At 36.5% G+C, this 25,128-nt stretch overlaps 1 protein-coding gene across 4 annotated transcripts in view; it reads right to left on the reverse strand.

The window, feature by feature from the left end:
* The window catches only part of CHD7 (chromodomain helicase DNA binding protein 7), a 245,671-nt gene that overhangs the window by 27,253 nt on the left and 193,290 nt on the right, over positions 1-25,128 (reverse strand). For all 4 annotated transcript variants that reach the window (XM_021005910.2, XM_021005912.2, XM_021005911.2 and 1 more), the window contains exons 13-15: positions 20,210-20,386; positions 14,975-15,118; positions 11,794-12,049 (exon numbers count right to left, since the gene is read on the reverse strand). In XM_021005910.2, the coding sequence (XP_020861569.1) occupies positions 11,794-12,049; positions 14,975-15,118; positions 20,210-20,386 (577 nt within the window). The remainder of the gene's footprint in view (positions 1-11,793; positions 12,050-14,974; positions 15,119-20,209; positions 20,387-25,128) is intronic.

Genomic DNA, 25,128 nt, shown 5'->3' on the forward strand with positions numbered 1-25,128 from the left:
ACAATTATCCAAAGCTCTTTTATTTACATTGTAATAAATATTTTATATAAAAATTTCTAACCTTGAAGTCCTCCTCTCCCATCCAAATCATATTTGGTACTTCTTTTGAGGTACCACAAATGTATGAAAGAATGAAGTATTTTCTTTCTCCAACAGATACTTTTGTTCTTGACAGATTATTTAGACAGTAAGCAAACAAAACTTTCTAAACTGCTAAGGAATTTCAACTTAGAATTATAAAGCCCCAGTCTGGTCTCTAAACATGTCGATAAAATAAATATATCATGGCTTTTGATTCAAGCTAGATTCAATAAAATCTAGCCAGAATGAAAAGTTTGGATGAAATAAAACTTTTTATGAGGTAGATTTCTGTACATTACAAAAATATCATAAATATAAAAACACCACCTAATTGGACTTTTCCTCCCTAGTCCCAGGAACTAACTTGTCAATCAACAAACATTTCTTAAATACCAGCTCTATGCATGGTACATGCTGAACACAAACTTTCATAACTTCTTCCTCCTATTACTAATTTTTTCAATATTTGCATTGTGTGTATATACAAACACATATATACACACATATATACAAACATAATATATATATACACACACACACATATATACACATACATACAAACACATGTGCAAGCATGTGTGTGTGTGTAGCATGTGGCCAGGTTTTTAAAAGTTAAAGTATGGAAAGAAAAACAATCAAACAGAATTGCCTTCACAAGCTGATAGCATAACTAACTACAAATGGAAGCCCACTGAAAGGTAACTAGCAGAAATCAACTCAAGCTATTATAATACGTACAAATACGATATGTTAACTCCTTGTATATTTAAGTATATGTGTAAGTGTGTGTATATATACACTGTATATATTTTACTGAGAACCAGTTAAAGGCACTCAATTCCTTAATCATGCACTAAAACTTTCTAGAAAATACTAACTCTTATTCTGAAGAGCATTCTAAAATTAACATGCAGTTTCTAAAAATCTTAGTGTGCTTTTAAGGTTTAATAATTTAAATAAGAGATGGATAGACAAAAGAAATGGTCTCTTGCAAGAGAAGTACCTGTGTTTCCAAATGGGATATTTTTCTCCCCTTTTCTGCCCCACTCTAACAACTCATAAATCTATGGCATTTTAGGGTCTACAAAGTGTTTTCTCATTAAACCCTGTCATTAAGGTGGTGTCTTATTATTTTCATTTTATAGACAACAAAACTGAAATTTCACTAATTTTACCATTATCCTGTAACTACTATTAGATGAATGGTTTGAATCCAGGCCTCTACACTTTAAATCAAACATTTACTTCACATCACTAACAATAATAATAATAATAGTCATAATAGCTAACACTTATATAGCACTTATTATGTTCCAGGAACTGTGCTAAGCATTTTACAATTATTATTTCATTTGATCCTCACAACCCTGGGAAGTAGGTACCATTATTATCCCCATTTTAAAGATGAAAAAACTGAGGAAAACAGAGGTTAAATGACTTGTCCAGGGTCACACATCCAGGAAGTATCTGAGGCTGGATTTAACTCAGGTCTTTCTGATTCCAGACCCAGTATGAGAGGTCCTTAGAAAGCAAACTTTTCTGAATACAAACAACTAACCCTTTGATGTCTGAGAGATGCTTTGTGATATTTTAATTAATAATAAATTACCCTGGGTACAAAATATTTTCTCATTCACAGTTAGCATATTACAGTCACAGCTCACTATCAGAGCCCATATTGAATTCAAGTTTTCTGACCCCTAGTCCAGGAGTTTCCACAATCCGCCATACCAAGAAAAAAAGGTATTTAAATAAATAAATTAAATATTCTGGGTATTTTTATTCACCAATAGTGATATATAGTTATTTTGACAAAACAAGCCTTTATTTAAAAAAAAAAACCCTAATTTAGTGATAATTTTGAAAATGCAATTAAACAAAAGCTAGAACTTTTGGATTAAATAGAAGCCTAAAATAGTGCATTAAGCGGATTAGTCTTCATGCTCTTCTTTTTGTTTATTCAGACTAGAAAATTTAAAAAAGCGTTCCTGCTTTTTAAATTTCCCAAATATTTTTCAAACTGGAATTAAGTGGTAAACTAACTATTTTAAAATGTGCATACCCTTTGATCCAGCAATAGCACTTCTAGGGCTATATCCCAAAGAGATCATACAAATGGGAAAAGGACCCACATTTACAAAAATATTCATAGCAGCTCTTTTTGTGGTGGCAAAGAATTGGAAATTGAGAGGATGCCCATCAATTGGTGAATGGCTGAGCAAATTGTGGTATATGAATGTAATGGAATACTATTGTGCTATAAGAAATGATGAACAAGCTGACTTTAGAAAAACTTGGAAAGACTTGTATGATCTGATGCTGAGTGAAGTGAGCAGAACTAAGAGAATGTTGTACACAATAGCAGCCACGTTGTGCAATGACTAATATTGATAAACTTAACCCTTCCCAGCAATACAAGGATCTAAGACATCTCCAAAGGCTTCATGATGGAAAATGCTATCCACATCCAAAGAAAGAACTATGGAATTTGAATGAAGATCAAAGCATGCTATTTGCTAATTTTTTTTCTCCTCTGTTGAGTTTTGTTTCCTCTTTCTGGTGGTTCCTCCTATTGGTTCTAATTCTTACTTACAACATCACTAATGTGAAAATATACTTAATAGGAATGTATATGTATAGCCTATATCAGATTGTGCGCCGTCTTGGGGAGGGTGATAGGAAGGAAGGGGGAGAAAAATTTTAAACTCAAAAGCATATGGAAGTGATTGTTGATAAATCAAAATAAATTAATAAAAAAAAGTGAATTATTATATCTGCTAGTAAGACTTAAGATTTATCATTTCAATTAAAAAAAATAAATTCAGGTTCTTGAGTTACTTTAACTGGTATAATGACAGTATTCTCTAAAACATCGTCACCAAACAAATCAGTATTTCCTAAGTTATTCATCTCGAGTCCTGAAAGTTATAATAGTAGGCAATGTTAAGAGATGGTTATTAGATGTTATATCATAGTCCACATTTATTAAGTTATAATACAGTAGGAAAAGAGCTATGGTCAGATTTTAATTTTGGTTCCACCACTTAAGACATATGACCTTGAGCAAGTTACCTCTCTGAGCCTCAGTTTCCTTATCTGTAAAATGAAGACAAAAATACTTACAGAACCTAACAGAGTTATTATAATCAATGAGATAGTGACTGTAAAACATTTTATAAAACTCTGGATAAATACCAGCTATTATTTTCTTGCAATGAAGGACTGACCTTCATACTGACTATGGAGAATACTGACCAAAAACATAAGTGGGAAATGGGTTACAACTGGTCATATGGCCTATAGCACAGTGCATAGAGTGCTAGGCCTGGAGTCAGGCGGACCTGAGTTCAAATGTGACCTCATACATGTACTAGTTGTGTGACCCCAGGCAAGTCATTTCACCCTGTTTGCCTCAGTTTTCTCATCTATCAAATGAGCTGGAGAAGGAAATGGTAAACCATTCCAGTATTTTTGCCAAGAAAACCCCAAATGGGGTTACCAGGGTCAGATATTACTGAATACACACATGCATATAAAACTTTTTTGAAAAAGTTACACAAATATATTGTCCTATACATTGATTTGTGAAATAAAAAGACCATTAGGCACCAAGCCAGAAGACCTGGAGGTTTAAGTCAAGGTTCTTACTTTTACTTCCTAGTTGCATGACTTCAGACAAATCACAAAATCCTCTAAGTATCAATTTCCTTATCTCTAAAAATGGGATAATTATTATAAGGAAGCACTTTGTAAACCTTAAAGGTATACTATATATGAATGTGTATATATAGGTAAATAAACACACACACACCCACCATGCTATTTAATTAGACACATATGAAATGCTATTTAACATGAGGAATACTTAACTGGTATTCCTGAATCTCTTTGAGGTTTAACATAGTTTTAATATGAACTTTTTCTACATGTACTGGAATTCTACATACCAAATTTTATTTGAAGTTAGGAAATCATCATCTGGTGGTTATATCTAGGTTGTGAGGTTAGTTAACCAGCATACAGAAGCCATCAACAGAGAAGATTTTTTTAAATGATGTATATATTGGATATATTCAGTCTGTGGTCTACTATCACTGCCAGATCCTTTTCTGCTATACTACATTTTTAAAACAAGTGTACATCAAACTCATTTTCCCTTATTACATGAAGTATACCACAGTGATTTAGAATTTTAATCTTATCTTACAGGTTACAGACTTACTTTTCAGCTCCATATCATGCACTAACTTGGCATGCTTTCTTGTCCATCCTCCAGGCTATTCAACTAAATAAGAATATATTAAATGCCTACTATGTGGAAGACACTATGCTATGGGCTAAGGATACAAAGATAGAAACAACACTCTCGTGGTTCTTCCCATTAGTTCTAATTGTTCTTCACATCGTGACTAATGGGAAAATATGCTTAACATGAATGTATATGTAAAGCCTGTATCAGATTGTGTGCTCTCTGGCGGGGGGGGGGGGGGGGGGAATGGCAGGGCGAGAAAATTTAAAACTCAAATCTTATGGAAGTGAATGTTGAAAACTAAAAATAAATAAATTAAAAGATAGAAACATTACAAGCCCAGAGCACAAGGAATTTACAATCTAATGCTGGAGGATGGGGGAGACAAGCATACAACTAAGAAAAAAGAGCCAGAGAGATTAAAGAGAACAGGGATCTCTTTAAGGAGAGATCAGGGCACCTTTTGAGGAAGAAGTGACCCTAGGGCAGGGCCCTTGAGGGAAGGAAGGGGGTAAAGTGATAGGAATTAAGCCTAAACCGGATGGTGGATAGAATAAACAAGGCAGAAGTGCCTTTGGAAAACAAGGAAAGAACAGTAGGAGATAGGATAAGGCAGATAGTGAGGGTGGAGCCAGGTTTTGGATGACCTTGAATACTGGAGTCAGAGATTTAAGTAATAAAGTCGTTGCAAAAAGTACTGGAAAAATAAATAAATCAACTTTTAGAAAATGCTAGTAATACAGTGTCCACAACGCCATCTACTAAACAACTCTTCTGGCCAGGTATGTGCCTAATAGTCGCATTCTTCCGACCGGAGTTATAACAAATGGCTCTTGAATTGCTATCTACAGCAAGCTTTGTTAATTTGCTCCATATTTAGCTTTGACAAAATATGCAATATGGTTCAATATAATAAAGAAGTTTTTTATAAACTTAATAAATATATTTATCATATCACTGTTTTTCAAATGTATATAGTTGCATTTGTGATTAATAAAATACAAATTACTTATTCATATATCTGTTCTATATTTTCTTAATCAACAATTTAACAATACAATTATCATCATCATGTACAAGGTCTAGGAAATTTCTTAATGCTAAAAGAAAGCCTTTGTTGCAAAAAAAATAATTGGGAACCACTGCTTTTGACCACAATTTCCTAGTACATAGATATATTTAAAGTACATATTTAATAACCATTTGAGAACTTGTTATAAAGAATGATAAGCTAACCCCCTCTGTTATCTCCAAGGCAGAACAAATCAGTTTCTGCCAAAGAGAACACTGTGGGCAGTCAGTAGCTTATTACAGCTACTAAATCAGCTGTACAGCGACAAAGCAATGTAAATAAGTCAACTAGCATTTATTAATGTTCACAGGCAGTTGGAGATGTGAGCCTGGAGATTAAGACGGAGGTTAGGGCTGGATAAGTAGATCTGGGAATCATCAGCCTAGAGATATCTCAATCCTGGCAAAGATGATAATAACAAGTGAAGGGAGAAGAGAAAAGGATCCATTACAGAACCTTAGGGAGGGAGTGATCTAGATGAAGATTTAGCAAAGGAGACTGAAAACAAGTTATCAGACTGGTAGGAGGAAAATCAGGAGAGAGCATTGTCACTAAAAACCTAGAGAAGAGAATATTAAGAAGATGGTGTGGGGGTAGGGGGAGGGGGAAGAAGAGTGTGTTGGAACAGTGTCAAAGGCTGTTGAGAGGACAAGAATGAGGTTTGAGATCAATTGTCATAGATGATTAATTACCATTAGATGTAGCAATTAAAAGATCCTTAATGACTTTGTAGAGAGCAATTTTAGTGGAATGACTAAGTCAAAAGAAAGACCACAAAGAGTTAAAAAGACAGGGTGAGGAGAGGAAATGGAGGCAGATGGAGGTGGCAGGGGAAAGGTGTTGCTACTATCTGTGGCTAACATAAGTCAACAAGACATTCAGAAAAGCTCATGCATAGCAGGAGGCAAGCTGCAGTTCAGCTGCACTCTAATCTGGTCAGACCACATCTGGAGTGATGTGTATAGTTTTGGGTGCCACATTTTAGGTAGGATATTGACAAGTTGGAGAATATGCAAAGGACAGTGACCAGATGGTGAAGTGATTTGATGTAATGTAATGAGAGGACTGGCTGAAGGAAATGGAGATGGAGAAAAAGAAGAGAGAAGATGGAGGCGAGACAGGATAGCTGACTTCAGGTATATGAAGGGTTGTGATGTGAAAAAAAACCAAACATGTTTTATTTGTCCCCAGAAGACAGAGCTAGGAGCAATGGATGGAAGTAATGGAAAAGTCAGTTTTTGCCCAACCTAAGGAAATATAGTCAATCCTCAACTTTTGCAGGTGTAACATTCCTGCAACCACCGAAAAACTAATCTTTCACCAGATATTGCTGAAAATACACTTTTATGCACACATTTCTTTATAACAAAACATTAATTCTGATATTGGATTTTTTTTTCCTAGCAGTAACCACGAAATAACTGACAAAATTGGAAGAGAGAGGCAACAGTAGATGGGAAGGGGGGTGGTGATGTCAGAAGAACCCTGAGGTAAAAGAGGGAAAGGGGCAAACTGCCACCTCTAATCTTCCTTTCAGCTCAGTGGCTAAACTGTAACCTGATAAGAAGCACATGCCCTGGTGGCAGGGGAAGGAGAGAAGGTGGAATGCTGGCTGGAGAGAGGGCAGGGGTGACCACAATCTTATTTACTCACAAACTTATTGCTTTTCCAGTTTTTTCAATTTCTTTATCACACACTTGAGAAGTTATTTTAGCACTTTCTGGAGCAAATTCACAAACCCTTTCATGAATACTGTCCTTCTTTTTGCAGTTATAACAAATTGTTGATCTGTTAACACCAAACTCAAAGTCAACAGTGACTGTAGACATTCCAGCATGAAGTTTGTCTAACACCTTTTTTTCTCACTGAGCACCATCATTGACTTTGCACACTTGAGCTTACAGCCCAAAGCACTTGCATTATGCTTTGGGGGCATAAATGCAACACAAAACTTGAGTTTTGAGCAGGGTGAACAAGATGGTAAAGTGCCTAGTAGGATACCAGGTGATCTACAAACTTGCATGCATCATGCCTCGCATTTTTTTTTCCTCTACTGAATATAGTGGTGAATGTGCATGGTTGCCAATGGGAAAATGAAAATGAAGTTACTAATAAAATCATAGAACTGTTGAAGTCAAGAAAGTTAAACACCGAATTGTTGAGGATCAACTATACTTCCTACTCATCAGAGTAGTTGAAGAGAGTTTAGAGTTGAAGGGATTCCCCATTCAAGGACAGGCTGCACCAGAAGACCTCTGAGAGACAATGATTCTATGAGAATACACTAGAGTCTTAACATAATAACGCTATGAGGGCTATGTAACCGGGCTGCTATAAAAGTGAATTCCTTGTAGATGGGACGAGAACAGGGGACTCAAATGTTTGAATTCCTTGAAATGGCTGACTCTAAACCCCATTAAACTACTTCAGTAGAAGAGCTTCATTTTTACCTCTTGACTAGGAAGTTTTCAGGCAGGGAGATTTATCCATTCAATAATAAGCATTTCCTTTGCCCCTAATATGAGCCAGGAACTTTGACAGCCACAGGAGATCTGAGATGAAAGAAAATCCCTGTCCTCAAGTAGTGTACATTCTATTTGGAGAAACAGCATGTAAATATATAAGAAAGTACAAAATATATATAAAGTAACTGTGAGGGAGGGTGGAGATATGGAAAAGCCTCATGCAGGAGATAACACTTTAGCTGAGCTTGGAAGGAAGCTAGGGATTCCAAGAGGCAGAGGTGAAAAGGACTGCATTCCAGGAAGAAAGGACAGCCCATACAAAAACAGGGAGATGGAAGGAATGTCACAAATAAGGTGTTGTGACTAGAATATAGGGTATATGAGGGGGAATGAAACCTAAAAAGACAGACTGGAGCCAGATTGTGAAAGGTTTTAAATACCAAACAGAGATGGTTATATTTAACTTCAAAGCAATAGAGAACCACTAGAGTTTTTTGAGTAGAGTAATGACATGATCAGATGTATTATTTTTGTAGTTGGATGGATGGATAGATGGATGGATGGACTGGAGACAAAAGACACTGAAAGCAGTAAAGATTGGTTAAGATGCTACTGTAGTAGTCCAAGTAAAAGGGCTGAAGAGTGCCTGGCACATATAAGTGCTTAATAAATATTTGTTGACTTATGTGAACTTGGATAGTGAACATGTGAGTGAGAGAAGGGATTAGATCCAAGAGATGTTGTAAAGATAGAATTGACAAGATTTAATAACTGACTGGATATGCCTAGGATAAGAGGGTGTGAAGTGTTTAGGAGAATCCCACAGATCTGGATGACCAAAAAGATGGTGATGCTCTTGACAGAAATAGAGAGCTTAGGGAGAGGATCAGCATTTTGGTGGAATTATAAAATGAGTTCAGTTTGGACATACTGAGTTTGTGATGTCCACAGGATTTCCGGCTCAAAGTATCTCATAGATCATTGGTGCTATGGGATTGGAATTCAGGAAAGAGAGATTAAAGATGGATATACATATCTGGGAATCATCTGTGTAATAATCATTGTGTAATCATCCATGACAGCTAATGAGCACACCAAGAGGGAAGAGTTCCCAGGTCACAGCTTTGGAGGACACCTACACTAGAGTGGGCCTTCTACATGAGGCCTTTTCTGTTCACCTCAGATGCTGCTGCTGCTGCTACTACTACTACTACTACTTCTCTCTCTGTCTCTGTCTCCATATCTTCCATCACTAGATTGCAGACTTCTCAAGGGCAGGTACTGTTTCACACCTGTCTTGGTATCCCCAGAACCTAGAACAATGTCTGGCACATACTAAGTACTTAATAAATGCTTGTGCATTAAGTGATTCATAGATGATCCAGGAAAGGAGATTGGCCAGACAGATAGGAGGAGAAACAAAAACAAAAAAGTATCACAAAAGCCAAGAGAGTATCTAGAAAGAAAGGGTGGTCAATCATGTCAAATATTGCAGAAAGATCAAGAAAAAAAAAGATGATTATTGGATTCAGCTATTAAGAAATACTGGTATCTCAAGAGATAGCAGCTTCAGTTGAATGATAATAAAAGTCAGACTGTAAAGTAGCAGCAATGGATGTAAACAGCTTTTTCCAGGACTTTAAATATGAAATACAAAGATCAATTTCAAGGGGATAGCAGAGTCAAATGAAGGTTTCTTTTTGTTGGGTTTTTTTTTAAAGGAAAGGGGAGAGCTGGAGTTATTCAAAGGCAGCAGGGAAGAAATCAGTAGATGCAGAGACTGAATGTTAAAGAAAGCAGATGATTGCAGCAACAAGTTGCCAAAAGAGACAGAAGGGTATGGGATCAAGAGTAAGTAGAGAAGAAAGGCTGTATCATCATCATCAGGGATTGGAATAAAGAAGCAAAAACCGAGGGATCATATCTAAGGGCTTTGAGATATAGAATAGAGAAGGATAGTGTGTGCTGAATACAAAAAAATTATGCCAAAATATGTCGACAATTTCCCCTAACTGGGTTTTCCCATTCATCTTCCTCTTTTCCAATCCCACTACGAGAGCTCAATAGTTCATTTTATCTTTTACTCAGACTACTGCAGTTAGATCTGGATCTAGACCTGGCTCTAAACTAATGCAGTTCCTAACTGATTAGCCTACAGTCATATACTTGTCCTACTCTACTCTGTACTCTACCATCGAAGATGAGTCTTCCTAAAAGATAATTCATTCACAAGTTTAATAAAAACAGCCTTTTTTTAAAAAAAGTTTATAAAACAGCTTCCTCACAAAGACCTGCTATTATAAATAGCATAAGTTCTATTATCCCCATTTTATAGCTATGGAAAATGAAGTTTTGAATGTTCAAGAGACTGACACAAGTTCACAGACTGTTAAAGGCAGAATTTGAATCCCAGTTTCTTGATTCCCAAACCAATGGCTGCCCTTGCTTAAAAATTTTCAATAATGTTCCATTGCCAAATGGATAAAGTCCAAACTGTTGAGCCTGCCATTTGAGGTACTTCATTTTTAGGTCCTAACCAATCTTTTCCAACTTATTTTCCTACACATACAGCCAAGCTCTTGTATTTGCTAGCTCCCAAAGTAGCTCCAGTCCAGTGTTTCGATTTAGATAGTCTCCCCCTCCCTTCCAGACTTCCTGAGCTCAGTCTATATATTGGAATCTTTCTTATCCTTCAAGAACCAGATCAAATGCTACCTCCTCAATTCATTTGTGTCTCTCTTCTAGTACTTCACTTATGGCACTTAACATACTACCTTTTAGTACAGGTATTTGAATACACTGTTGATGGAAACAGGATGGTACAGGGGAAGGGTGCTAGATTTGAAGTCAGATGATTTGAGACAGAGTCCTGGTTCTTCTAGTCTATATGAAACTGGGGGAGTCCTTTAACCTCTTTGACCTCAATGTCTTTAGCTTTAACGTAAGAGGGTTGAGTCAGAAATTTCTAAAGTCTTCTCCAGCCCTTAGTCCATTGTCCTATGATTCCCTAGATTTTAAACTGCCTGAGGGTAGGGACTACATTCTCTTTGCCTTCTATCTCTCAGTACACTGCACATATAAAAGCAGCTAGGTGGTACAAGAGGATAGAGTGCCAGGCCTGGTCAAAAACACTCCTCTTTGCAAGTTCAAATCTGGCCTCACATACTAGCTAAATGACACTGGGCAAGTCACTTAATCCTGTTTGCCTCAGTTTCTTCATCTGTAAAATAAGCTGGAGAAGGAAATGCCAAACCATTCCATTATCTTTGCCAAGAAAATCCGAAATGGAGTCAAGAGTCAGACATGACTGAAAAATGATTAAACATATTGCACCAAGTAGGTAGTCAATAAAGTACATAAAAATTTTTATATAACATAATCACCCATATATCTAAACAATTTGGGTGAAGAAAATTACCATTAAGTCATTAATAACTGACATAAAATAGTTTTGTATCAAAGTTATAGAGTATTCTCTTCATTCACAGGGGAGAGACGTTCTAGAGGTCCCTCTCTTGTCAGGGTCCTCCTCACCAACAGAAAATCCTCAAGTGTGCATTCCAAACACAAAATGCTTGGGGACAGACAGCTGCCTATTCTCTCTAATGCTTTCTTTTTTTCAATGTTTTTCCAATTCTTCTGATTAATCAGGACAAATACCTCAATTAGGTGATGATCTCCCTTTACCATCTTTGAGCTTTCCATTATACACAGCCTATGAGAGCTGCTAATCTCATTTGGAACTAAGATGCTGTGCCACAGTCTCGGCTGTGTCTGCAGCAATTATGAGCAGTTAACCATGGGCAGGGTGGTGCCAGCCACCATTCAAAGGTAGTTTAAAATCAGCATGTACAATGCAATGAATATTCAACAGGTATAATGTACTTTGGCCAAAAATCAAATAAGCTCAAAATGTGTAGGCTTACCATTAATAAGGTATGGATGATTGCAGCATTTTCTCAATTCCATCATAGTGTTTAAAAGGTTAGGGACATTAGCCTGACCACCCCCTTTAGAGAGAAATGTGAAATTCTTCTCCAGGATGGCACGGTAATATTTCTTTTGAATGTTGGTTAATTCAACTTCAATAATAGTTTCTTCTTTTGGGGCCAAATTCTTCTCTACATCCTCCTTCAGGCGTCTCAACATCATTGGCTTCAGAATAGCTTGAAGCTTTTGCACCTAAAAAACCCCAAACACAATATACTTTTGGTAAATAAGTGTATAATGATTTAACCCATATATTAAAACTACCAGTTCCAAGAGGAAACACTGAGGAACACACAATGTGTATACCAATAACTTGAAAGTGATTTTTTTCTTTCCCAACCCTTTCCAATTGCTCTGTTGACGGAATAGTTTCTATCATTCCTTTCATAACTGAAACCCATGAAAGTTGAATGGTTCAATTCACAAAAAAAAAAAGATTTCATAACTTGAGAATTCTTCTATTTATACTGTATATACCTTGTATGCATAGTTATTTGCACATTCTCTCCCTCATTAGAATGTAAGTTCTTTGAAGGGAAGGATGATGTTTTAAACTCTTTTTTGTATCCCCAGCACTTAGCATAGTGGCTAGCACAGTTAGTGCTGAAGAAATGCTTGTAGACTCTATATGGCTGCTGTTCAGTTCTGAATTTCATTTTCTATCAGCAGATTTTCTCAGCCTTGAATACATGGAAAACTATGCCCCCACACCAGGTACTCTTTGGTAGGTACCTCCTTCCCTCCTGGATTCTCAGTTTCTTTTTCTGTGTTGTCTTCTCCCATTAGATTGTAAATTCCTTAAGGGCAGAGACTGTTTCTTTTTCTTATTTATATCACCAATGTTTAGCACACTGCCTGGCATACAGTAGGTACTTAATAAATGTTTATTGAATTGAAATGAAATTGAATCCTAAATAATATTAAAAACTTAAGAAAAAATAACCCAACATCAGTTAAGGCCTTCTGTTTGCCTTTAGCCATGGTGATATTAGGAACTAAAGCCAAAGATCACAAAAGGACATTGGGCACCTACAAAGGGAAGAATGACATATGTCATAGCTCTCTTCTGCTACTGAGTAACTGCTAAAGTAAAAGGCACTTAGGAGGGGATCACGTAGCCTCCAAACTCCTACTTCCTTTCCTTCCATTTGACTGATCGTGAAAAAATACTCTGTATGCTGAGCTGCATAAATTTAACTATTACCCAAAAACTCTAGTACCCAGATAAAGACAAAAAAGTTGGGAATGGCATTAGGAAAAACCTAAAGATCAACATGGTATTTCAGCTCAAACAGAACTTGAGCTTGCAGTAAAGTTTATATAGCAACTTTGCAAATGGTGGGTAGCCTGATACATTTTAAAGAATTTTAAAGAATGCAAGTACAGTAATTCTAGACTTGTCAAGCAATCAGACTTAAAAATCCCTAACTTCTGGGATTAGCTACAAACCTGGAAACAAGCATAAAAGTTTCACAAAGTCCATGTATTTTATTCAGCCCCTTCCCCAATACACGATAATTTGTTACACTGCTTCCTTTGCATAATCTTCAGTTCTGCCTTAGACTATGTATAGAATAAGCAGTTGAATAGTATAAGCTGAAAAGCAGGAGAGAAGGAAGGGGGTTGGGAGAAGGAACACCAAAGAAATGAGAGGATGAGGCAGAGAAGGTTAAAAGAGTTAGCAAAAACCTAGTCCAGGTATAGCTTATCACATTATAAAAAACACATTTTATATACCATGCAAACACAATAAATAGCAAGGTCTAGCCTAGGACTCTTTAGTATAGGAGCAAATAGTTCTCAAAAACCTCCATAACCCTTGAGAGCATCACTGAAGAGGAGAGAAAGCAGATCCACCAATTAATGAAAACTCAGGGAGTTCAGCAGCCAAGAAGCCCTTTTTTTCTTTTTTCAAGGCATTACAGAGGGGTTTAATCCAAAAAAAAAATGAAAAATCTGCTTAGAGCTTTTAGAGAGGTCAAAGCTACCCAAATACAGAAAAAGAAACCTATAGTTAGCAATATTTTTAATAACAAGTGGTAGAAATACAGTTCAGAGCCCTAAGAGCTGTCTGGTAAACTGAGGTAAAGGCAGCTGTGTATTTCCTCATGGTCAGCCAGATGTGAAACATCAGCAAGTCCTTTATCTTGCAGAAAATCGTTAGTCTGCCATTTCCTCACCCTGGGACTAGATGAACTAGAGATGTCATCGACAGACCCTATTCATGACTGGGTGTAGTGCTTTGTAGCACAGCCAAGAGCTAGGAGATAAGCTTTCAAGGAGATAACTTTCCACACCTCAGGATATCACTATCTAACAGCAGAGTGCACTAAATAATAATTATGATGATGACCTTTATCAATCAATATAAGAATGAAGTACATGTGAGTGCAAAAGAAAAAAATTTCCATTTTAAATGGTAAAAATTATTAATTTTTGGCATTTCAAAAACTTCAATTATCTAAGAAATTTATTGATATAACCAGCACCCTTTTCATCCATTATTACAATTCCTGGCATAGACTTTCTAATTACCTTTTAAATTTGTTGATATCTTTTATTTTTTACATTATAATTCTTGAATATGAACCTACCCAATAAACTGTCCATGGGAAAAAGAATAAAGAAGAAAAGTAAGGGAAAAAAAAAGTTCAGGTAAGCTAACCAAACATAAACTGATTGTACCAAACTCAGAGGGCCCTATCTTTGCCCCACTCCCCAAAAGAAGTGAGATGTGGCATAGACTTTAATCCATTTATTTATTTATTTATTTGGGAATTTTTTTCCCTGATTTTTTTATTTTTAGTCCCAAATTCCCTCTTTCCATACACCCCTTTCCACATCCACTGAGAAGGCAAGCAATACAATAACCCATTACACAAGGGAAGTTAGAACACAGCCTTTCTTTCTTTTTTTAAAAAATCACCATCTATTTTTAACACTCATTCTCAAAAAATTTTGAGTTCTGAATTCTCTCCTTCTCTCCAGTCCTTTCCCCAATCCGTTGAGAAAGCAAGCAATATGACATTAAATCATGTGAAACGACACAAAACATAGTTGCATGTTAGCATGGAATGGTCTTTCAAAACATATAATATACACATATATGATAAATACCTGCTCTTCTGTTTTCAGATCTCCAAATTCTTGCATGAAAGTGGTTTCTGATGGAAAGCGAGTTGGTTCTAAGAAATGAAGCAAGCTAAAGAGCTCTTCCACTGTGTTCTGTAATGGAGTACCAGTCAGTAGCACCTTGTGTTCCTATTAGAAAGCAAAAAAGGTAGTTGACCAAAGTGACCGTAATCCTCTTTCTTAAAATCAGAGCCTCTTCAGAGCTAAATTTCTCCACCTTTTCTCTCTACAGGCAGTCAGCCAACATCTGAGTACCTACCATGAGAAGAGAAAGTGCTGTGGGAAGCATAAAAGGGAAGAGGAGACACAGGAAAACATAATCATTACCTTCAATAAGGATACAGACTGGAAACAAGTACACATGAAGCCTCTCCAGAATTTCATAGTTTCTAATATATGTGACTTAGGAGAATTAATGGGTCAATTATCTTAGTTCCCTGGCACTTTAGGCCTAATAAGGCTCCGTGGTCTCTCCCAAACTCAAATTTCTTGCCAACATCCCTAGCTTCAGACAGTGTTTGTCTCTTTGGTCAACACATAAGAGTTGTCATTTCTCCATCTCATGAGTGACTCATAGAGACAAAAGATGTTCTTCTACATGCTACAGCATGTGAAGGATTGTGCTTGAAAATTTACAAGGCAGCAAAGAGATCAACCATGTCCTAAATTCTCTGGCCTCTATTTATTATACAAATACTAGCTTATAACTTTATATTTGGGGGAAAGTTATACTTTTATTAAAACTGAGTCTCAGGGGACAGCTAGGTGGCACAGTGGATAGAGCACCAGCCCTGAAGTCAGAAGGACCTGAGTTCAAATCCAGCCTTAGACCAAACACTTGACACTTACAAGCTGTGTGACCCTAGGCAAGTCACTTAACCCCCAACTGCCTTAAAAAAAAAAGAAAGAAAAAAAACTGAGTCTCCCTTCTTTTTTCTTTTTAACTCTCTGACTATTGTTCTTTTCATTCAATAATTTCCTAGCTTATCTAGCATGAGGATGCCTTTTTAACATCAAAAAATTTTGTACTTTGTACTATTAGTAACTATCCATTGATGGAGAAAATACATGAAGAGAAAAATGAGAGTAAAGAAAATACATGAGGATAAAAAGGTAGCACAAATTCTGTAAAATATAAAGGAATTTGTAATTCATCAATCATGTCTACACATATTTGAAAAAAGTAGCACATATTTAAAAAACATATTGATTTGGTCTCCAGTAGATATTTTTTCACAAGTTAAGTAAAAAATCCTATTTTATTGGAGCTAAATAAAAATCAAAACAATGCTTGATATTCATGAAGACCATCAGGTTTGAAGGGTCTACAGCTTACAACTGGGATGAGGTTCACCGACAGCTCAGCATTCTTTCTTTTCACCAGCTTTTTTGTAGCGATTTTTAAAGCTTAGTTTGTAGAAACCCTATACCATCCTATTATCATCCATTCCCTGACCCATCCAGAATGAAAAAAGCTGTGTTGCAATTATTAGAATTGTAGTAACACTGGTATGAACATACTTAGGAGCCTCAGTAGTCTTAACTATTTCGCCATTTCACATTCACTGTTGCTCTTAGATAGTGCTAATAAAAAAATTGGTTCAGAACAGTCACAGTGATCATTTTGCAGCCTGAAACCCAACAGTGTTTGGATACTAAGTAACTATAGGTGCTCAATAAAGACTGAACTAGAGTGTATACCAAGGGGCATGTTAGCTTACTTAGAATCCACTTTATTCTTTATCGCTTAATTAATCCATCTGATTATGTGCTTATGCTTTTTTTCTCCATAGTATGTAGGGTTCCCATGACTAAAAATGTTTTCTCATCTTCAAACTTACTGAATCAACTGCTTGGGTACTGCATCTGCAGAAAGATCACAATTCTTTTTGCAGGACTTTGGGTATAGACTTGTGTAAGGCAAAAAACACTGCTGCACTCAGTTCCTGAATAATTTTTCAAAAAATTGCCAAATTTCAGACTGGAAGAGACCTGAGTGGCCATCTACTCCAATTCCTATCTTCAAAAGAATCCCCAAGACAACACAGTCGACAAGTGTTCATCTAGCTTTTCCTCAAAAACCATCTATAAAATCCTTAGGTCTTTTGAGTAAGACTTTAGGGTTATTTCTAAGTTCATTACTGTATCTTTTTTAGTGGCATGACATAAAATTTTGAAATGCCAACTCATAATTTCAGAAAAGAACCTAATATCTTTTTTTTTGGACTACAAACTAAATGTGTTTGGGGAGAAGAGCCCCTTTTCATCCTTTTCTTTCCTCCCTCCCCACCAGGGCTGCTTGAGAAGTATTTGAACCTAAGAGCTACATATAAGAAGGTGAATAAATCTGGGCATTAAATTGATGATGGGAAAGATAAATAACTTATTATTAACACAGGATCATATAAATGTCACGGAATAGATATAGGTTGTATATATGGCTTATCACTTCTAAGCTCAACTATGCCAACAGGTATAGCAGCAGGCTCATGAACTTTATCATTCTTTATAGGTCTGACTTGAATGATGTCCATATAACTGCATTTTTGGCAGTCTCTTATTTGTGTAGGGCCTCTTGACAATGAAAGGTGAGATAATAGGATCACTGAACTACTACCATCTCTGCCACATTCCTTTCTTGTTAGTGATGAATAAGGAGAAATCATTGCTTTTCAAAGTCTGTGATTTTTTTTCCTTCTTTTTAAAAAATAGCATACTAGTAGACAATACTCCTTGGGTGGTGGCATGTTGTTTATGTCTATGCTAGTATGGGATTTGGTTGGGAGGGGAAAGGAGGTGAAGGATATTAGTGATCTTTCTTTTCTTTGAGCAATTGCTTCATTTTGGTATCATTCTAGTCAAACCAGTCTTGGTGACATCAGTTCACTATGCCTACTATAAATGCAAATAGCAATCTTGGAGATGTCATCTCAAAACCACCACATACTGTTTATACTGTGACCTACTGTTGGGAAGAATGGTTAGAGAAGACAGATGTAATGTTGTTTTAAGCTGCTTTTAAGTGAGGGTTTTGTGCTATTTGGCAATGATCATTTCAGAACTGGAGGTGTGTTCTCCGGCAGTCATCAAAATTTTCACAGTCTAATTTCACACAATGAGATTACTTAAGATGTCATTTCCTCCCTAATCTCAAATATATCTTTCTTATGGGAAAGACATGGCTACTGTTTACCACTACAGGATGATATTCAGTACATTAATTAATATTGAAATCATTTCAGCTACAGTTTCTAATCCAATGACTTCTCTGAATTTGAGTCTCACTGCATGTAAACTTCTTCATGTACCTTGTAGCAATAGATAAGTTTCTGGAAATCAGTAAACATAACCATATATGACTAAACACAGGGATAAAGGAAAATTTAGCAGCAAAATTAATCATGTTGAACATGAATAAACTAATTTTAGAATTTGACAATTTAGTAAACACAGATGAATGGATTTATATTTGAGGAAATACCGGTCTGATAACAAACTTAACATTAATAGACATCCTTATAAAAACCAAGACCTTTCAAAAAGATGTAGGTATCTGTTCCAGTCTATTGGTCTATATAGTTTCACCATAATACAAAGATCATAGGGCTCTATAAACAGAGAGCTGGAAGTGACCTACGAGGGCCTCTAGTTTAATCCTCTCATTTTACGGAAGAGTAAAATGAGGCCCATAGAGGTTAAATCACTCCCCCAAAGTCATATAAGTACTAAGTGGTAGAATATAGAGATTTCAACCCAGAGCTTCCAAGGCTAAATTCATTCTGAATCTGTTTCCTCCTATATCCAATTCATATTTGGCCAGAAATGTTCTTCCTTCAGTAGGCCCCACTATTTTCCTTTTTCAAAGCAACAAAAATGTTGTAGGGCTTTTTTCCCCCACTCACAACACTGGATTAGCCACCAAACGATCTAATTAAAAAAAAAACAATAACCACCTGTATAGACAGATTTTTTTTTAATGTTTTTTCAAGATAGAATGGACAGTGTCATATGGAATAGGGCTGCCCAATCTGGCAGGCTATCTCTGAACTGACTAAAAGGCATGAAAAATGCATACCTGGGTTATAATTATCAGTAACACTACATACTAAGAAAAGTCTAGTATATATTTACTTATATCTCTTTTAATCATAATTGGATTTTCTGTAAAAAGAATAAGGCTAGGCAACAACCTTGTTTGTGCCCACCTGTGTCTGTGCATACAGTCATGGAAGGTGAGGAAAGAGATGGGGTCCGGAAGGAGCAGATGTTATAACATAGAACTCAAACTGGTTAGTTAAAATTGAGCAACAGTTTTAGAGACTGATATCACTGCACAAAATTCAAAGAATTCAAGTTAAAACTATTAACTTGGAAAATGAAAGATCATCTGATCTTAAAAGGGTGGAATGATAAAGGAAAGGAAGGCAAAGGAAAGAGGAAAAAGAAGGGTAAAATTTACACATGCATTTCCCCCTCCTTCTTCCCTGATCCAATATATACATATATATAAAATATGATAGATTTTCTATCCCTTTCCGTTTAGATCTTAAGAGAATCAGTTTCCAGGGGGGAATTTGGGAGATTTGTAGAATATTCCCCTTTATCAACATTTATTTATAGCTAAGAATGTAAAACTAAGAAAATGTAGACAACCACTTCCCGAGTATTTTTAAATCAATTTTTTAAAAAAGTTAATTTAGAGAAATAAATACTAAACATTAGTTTCAATGTGATATAAGATCACATAATCATACATCTAGAGCTGGAAAAAACCTCATAAGCAAACTAGTCCAACCCCTTCATTTTATAGGTTCAGAAACTGAAGCCTAGGGAGGTTAAGGGATTTGTCCAAAGTCTCATGGGCAATAGCTCCTCTGGCTACAGAGCCAGTACTCCTTCATGTTGTCATACTGCCGCTACATTCTGTAGCTTCTTGGGAAATTATAGCTGCCAATGTCAAATAGTACAACCAGGAAGAACAAGGATTTTTTTTTAAAATAGAAGATTAGACTCACTGCAACAGTAACTGGCTTAATCACAGCCATCAGCAGATGCTGTAAATAGAGTAACCACAAACCAAAGTCACAGCCTTAACCTGAATCTCTTGGTTTCTATTCATGATGTCAATAGTTTTTACAGTCACATACATGTGCAGTAATCACAAACACAAGGATTTTTTTTCCATTTATAAAAGGATGGTGACACTATATGAACACTTACCAGGTCCATCATCTTGAGTCCCTCCAACAGTTTACAATTCCTATTCTTCAACCTATGGGCTTCGTCAATGACTACACAGCGCCATGGAATGTTCCGCAGCTCAGGACAATCAGTCAAGATCATCTCAAATGTAGTGATGATGGCATGAAACTTATATGACCCCTTTATAACTCGACCCTGTTAATAAGAGAGTACTGATTTAATACATTAGCTTGTAGTTTAATGAAACAGATTGAATATAGTGTTTTAAGAATAAATAGCCCCCATTTATGAATGCGTTATGTCCCAAAAATTCACTGTCTGTGACTTTTAACTCATTTCCTTGCAGCAACAATGCTATGCATGGTGATTAGGTTTCCTAAACCCAATCACAGAAGCTTGTCTCATAATGTATTTGAAACAAAGAACTATGCTGACATCGTGTATAACAACATTTCTAGTAGAAGAACCTACTCAGAATACATATTTCAGATGCGACTAGTACATCTCCATTTTCCTCTGGCTACTGTATAGCGGGATTAGAGTCTCCTCCAGTTCCAAGTCATCAGAGATGATTCCCATGGTGAAGGCCAAGGATAAAGGTTTGAAAGGACATGGGCAGGAATCAATACTTTAGGAGTTTAGGGGCAAGGAACTATAGGCTCTGGGTCTTCCTGCTAGAATAAACCCCAGAGATACCCTTAGTCCCAACAAATTCCCAATCAATTCTTTTCTTTACTTCATATCAAAGGATTAGCCCATCTGCTTCCCTTTTCACTGTGAACCTGAGATCTTTTCCATTTCTAAGACTCTATATTGGAGGGGAGCCAAGATGGCGTAGTAAAGGCAGCAACCAGCTGAACTCCCCAAAATTCCCTTCCAAAAAATGTTAAAATAATTCCTTCAATCAAATTTTGTAGTGGCAGAACTAGCAAAATGTCAGGATGAGTCATTTTTCCAGACTAAGACAACTTAGGAGGTCAGCAGGACAAGTCTGGGACACTGGGGCTGGGGCCAGTTCAGAGTGCAAGCCTTGGAGGCACTACCACAGAGGTAGCAACAGCTTCGGGAGCTCTCAACCCTGAGACAGCAAGGGGGTTGGCCAATTGGTCAGAAAAAGATTATTTGGGGCACTGGGAGCAGCTGGTGCTGATTGGCAACTCTATTGCCCATACATAATTCTGGACTGCACTTCAAGGGTAGGGAGTGCTTATGGTCAGTCACAAAGGAGAAGGGGTCCCAGTGTCAGTTCCAAGGCAGAGAAGAGCACCAGAGCTTGCAGCTACAGAAGAGCAGGGGACCTGGTCCCAGTTCCAAAGCCAAGAGGAATGCTAGTGTTTGTGGCTACAGGGGAGCAAGGGCCTTTCCTGGATAAAGACCAGAGTACAGACCATGAGAAAACTGAACACATCTCTCCCTGGATCACAACTCCTTGGAAGCACTGAAAATTTGTAGACTCCCAGAATTAGCTCTGAAGACAGAAACACAAGAAAGGCTGAAGCTTGGGATAATGCCTCCCCACCTCCAGGTGAGCAGAGCCCTACTTTAATTTAAAATTCAAAGTCATAAAACAGGCTTGGAAATGAGCAAACAACAACAACAACAACAAAGAAATTTACCATAAAAAAAGCTACTAGGGTAGCAAGAAGACCAAGACACAATCCCAGAAGACAACACTGTGGGAAAAAAAAGCTGCAACCAAAGCTTCAAAGAAAAATGCCAATTAGACTCAAGTCCAACAACACTTCATAGAAGAGTTAAAGAAAGAAATAAGAGTGCTAGAGGGAAAATTGGGAAAAGAAATGAGAATGATACAAGAAAAATGATCAAAAGAGAATTAAGAGCTTTGTAAAAGGGGCACAAAAAAAATACTGAAGAAAATAACAACTTAAAAAACAGAATTGGCCTAATGGCAAAAGAGAAACAAAAATTCAGTGATGAAATAAACTCCTTAAAAAGCAGATGGAAAAGAAGGTACAAAAATTCAATGAAGAAAAGAACTCCTTAAAAATTAGAATTGGGCAAGCAGAAGCTAATGACTACATGAGAGATCAAGAAACAATAAAACAAAGTCAAAAGAATGGAAAAAAAAGAAGGAAATGTGAATTATTTCATTGGAAGAACATTGGAAAATAGATTGAGGAGAGAGAATTTAAGAATTGTTAGACTACTTGAAAGCCATGATTAAAAAAAAAGATCCCAGATATCATATTTAAAGAAATTATAAAGGAAAACTACCCCAATATTTTAGATCAGAGGGTAAAATAGAAATTGAATCCACTGAATCCATGATCACCTCCTGAAAGAGATCTCCAAACGAAAACCTTCACAAATAGCATAGCCAAATTTCAGAGCTCCCATGTTAAGAAGCAAATATTTCAAGCAGCCAGAAAGAAACAATTTAAATACTGTGGAGTCACAGTCAGAATCACAAAAGATTTAGCAGCCTCCACATTAAAGGAGCAGAGGGCTTGGAATATTATATTCCAGAAGGCAAAAAAGCTGGCATTACAATCAAGAATAACCTACTCAGCAAAACTGAGTATAATCCTTCAGGGGGGAAAATGGATATTTAATGAAATAGAAGACTTTCAAGCATTCTTGATGACAAGACCAAGAGCTGAATAGAAAATCTGTCTTTCCAATACAAGACTAAAGAGAAACATAAAAAGGAAAACATGAAAGAGTAATCATAAGGGACACAAAAAAGTTAAACTGTTTACATTCTTATGTGGAAAGATGATACAGATAATTCCTAAAAACTCTGTCATTATTAAGGCAGTTAGAAGGAGTCTACATATACAGAGGTCATGAGTGCGAGTTGATTATGTTGGGATGATCTCAAACATAATGAAGGAATGAGAAAGAGGGATGAAGTGAGAGAAGGGGGAAGAGAGAGGTAGAATGGGAACACTTTTCTGACATAAAAGAAGATGCACAAGGAAGAGTTTTTATAGTGGAGGGGAAAAGAGGGGGTGGCAGGCAATGCTTAAACCTTACTCTCATCAGAAATGGTTCAAAGAGGGAATACATACACATACACACACACACTCACTCACTCAGTTGGGTATAAAAATCTACTTTACCCAACAGGAAAGCAGGAAGGGAAGAGGATAAGAGAAATGGGAGGAAAGGATGATAGAACCAAGGGTGGATTAAAAGAGGCAGTGGACAAAAACAAGAGACTTTTGAGGAGGAACAAGATAAAAAGAAAGAGAGAAAGATAAACAGAAGAAAAATAGGATGAAGGGAAATACACAGTAATCATAAATGTGAATGGGATGAGCTCACTCATAAAATGGAAGCAGATAGCAGAATGGATTAGAAATCAGAATGTGACAAATTGTTGTTTACAAGAGACACAGCTGAAACAGAAAGACACACACAGAGTTAAAATAAAGGACTAGAGCAGAATCTATTATGCTTCAGCTGACTTAAGAAAAATTGACTTAATTAAAAGACATAATCAGGAAAACAACATTTTGCTAAAAGATACCATAGGCAATGAAGTAATATTAAAATTTTTCACAGCAAGTTTCTCTGATAAAGGCCTAATTTCTCAAATATATAGAGAACTGAGTCAAATTTATAAAAGAGCCATTCCTAGGGCAGCTAGGTGGAGCAGTGGATAGAGCTGCAGCCTTGGAATTAGGAGTACCTAAGTTCAAATCTGGCCTCAGACACTTGACACTTCCTAGCTGTGTGATCCTGGACAAGTCACTTAACCCCAATTGCCTCACCAAAAAGAAAAAAAAAGAGCCATTTCCCATTTGACAAATGGTAAGAGGATATGAACAGGCAATTTTCAAAGGAAGAAATCAAAGCTCTCTATGGTCATACGAAAAAAATGCTCTAAATAACTATTGATTAGAGAAATGAAACTTGAAACAACTCTGAGGTACCACTTCACATCTATCAGAAATGGCAAATACTAGAGAAGATGAGGGAAAATGGATGCACTAATAAATTGTTGGTGGAGTTGTAAAATGGCTCAGTCATTCTGGAGAACAATTTGGAATTATGCTCAAAGGGCTATGAAATTGTGCAAACCCTTTGACCCAGCAATACCACTACTAGATCTGAACTTCAAAAGGAAAGACCTATGTGTACAAAATATGTATAGCAGCTTTTTCTGACAGCAAAGAATAGGAAATTGAAGGGATGCTCATCAATTGGGGAATGGTTGAACAAGACATGGCACATGATTGTGATGGAGAACTACTATGCTATAAGAAATAATGAGGGGGGTGGTTTCAGAAAAACAACAACAACAAACAAAAAAACCCACCATGGCAAGACCTATATGAACTGATGCAAAAGGAAGTGAGAAGAACCAAGAGATCATTGTGCACAGTAACAACAGTGTTATAAAGATGATCAATTGTGAAAGACTTGGTTACTCTGATCAATACAAAGATCTAAGACATCCCAAAGTGCTCATGATTAAAAAAAAATGCTATCCAACTACAAAGAGAGAATTGATGAAACCTGAGTACAAACTGAAGTATATTTTTCTCCCTTTCTTTTTGTGATACAGCTAATATGGAAATATGTTTTGCATGACTTCACATGTATAAACGCCATTTTGTTTGCCTCCTCACTGGATGAGAGAGGGAGGTGAGGGAAGGAGAGAATTTGGAATTCAAAATTTAAAAAGAGAAGAATGTTTAAAATAAGTAACAATTTTAAAAAGACTCTATTGTTTTATCTCTGAACAGAAAAGTCTTGGTCACACACAGACCTTTTATCAGTTGGCTCTCAAAACCATGTCTTCTGACTCCAAATTCAGGTCTCTTTCCACTCTAGCATGTGTTAAACATTAAGTTTTGTACACAAAAGAATAAACTAAAATTTAGCAACATTTAAGATGAAAGCCAATTTTCTGTAGAAAGGACAGTAGAACAGAGGGGTAGTATAGGAGTAACAAGAATTTACCTTTC

This window comes from Phascolarctos cinereus, unplaced genomic scaffold (genome assembly GCF_003287225.1).
Source record: "Phascolarctos cinereus isolate Bilbo 61053 unplaced genomic scaffold, phaCin_HiC Scaffold_4;HRSCAF=312, whole genome shotgun sequence".
NCBI classification, from domain to species: Eukaryota; Metazoa; Chordata; class Mammalia; order Diprotodontia; family Phascolarctidae; genus Phascolarctos; species Phascolarctos cinereus.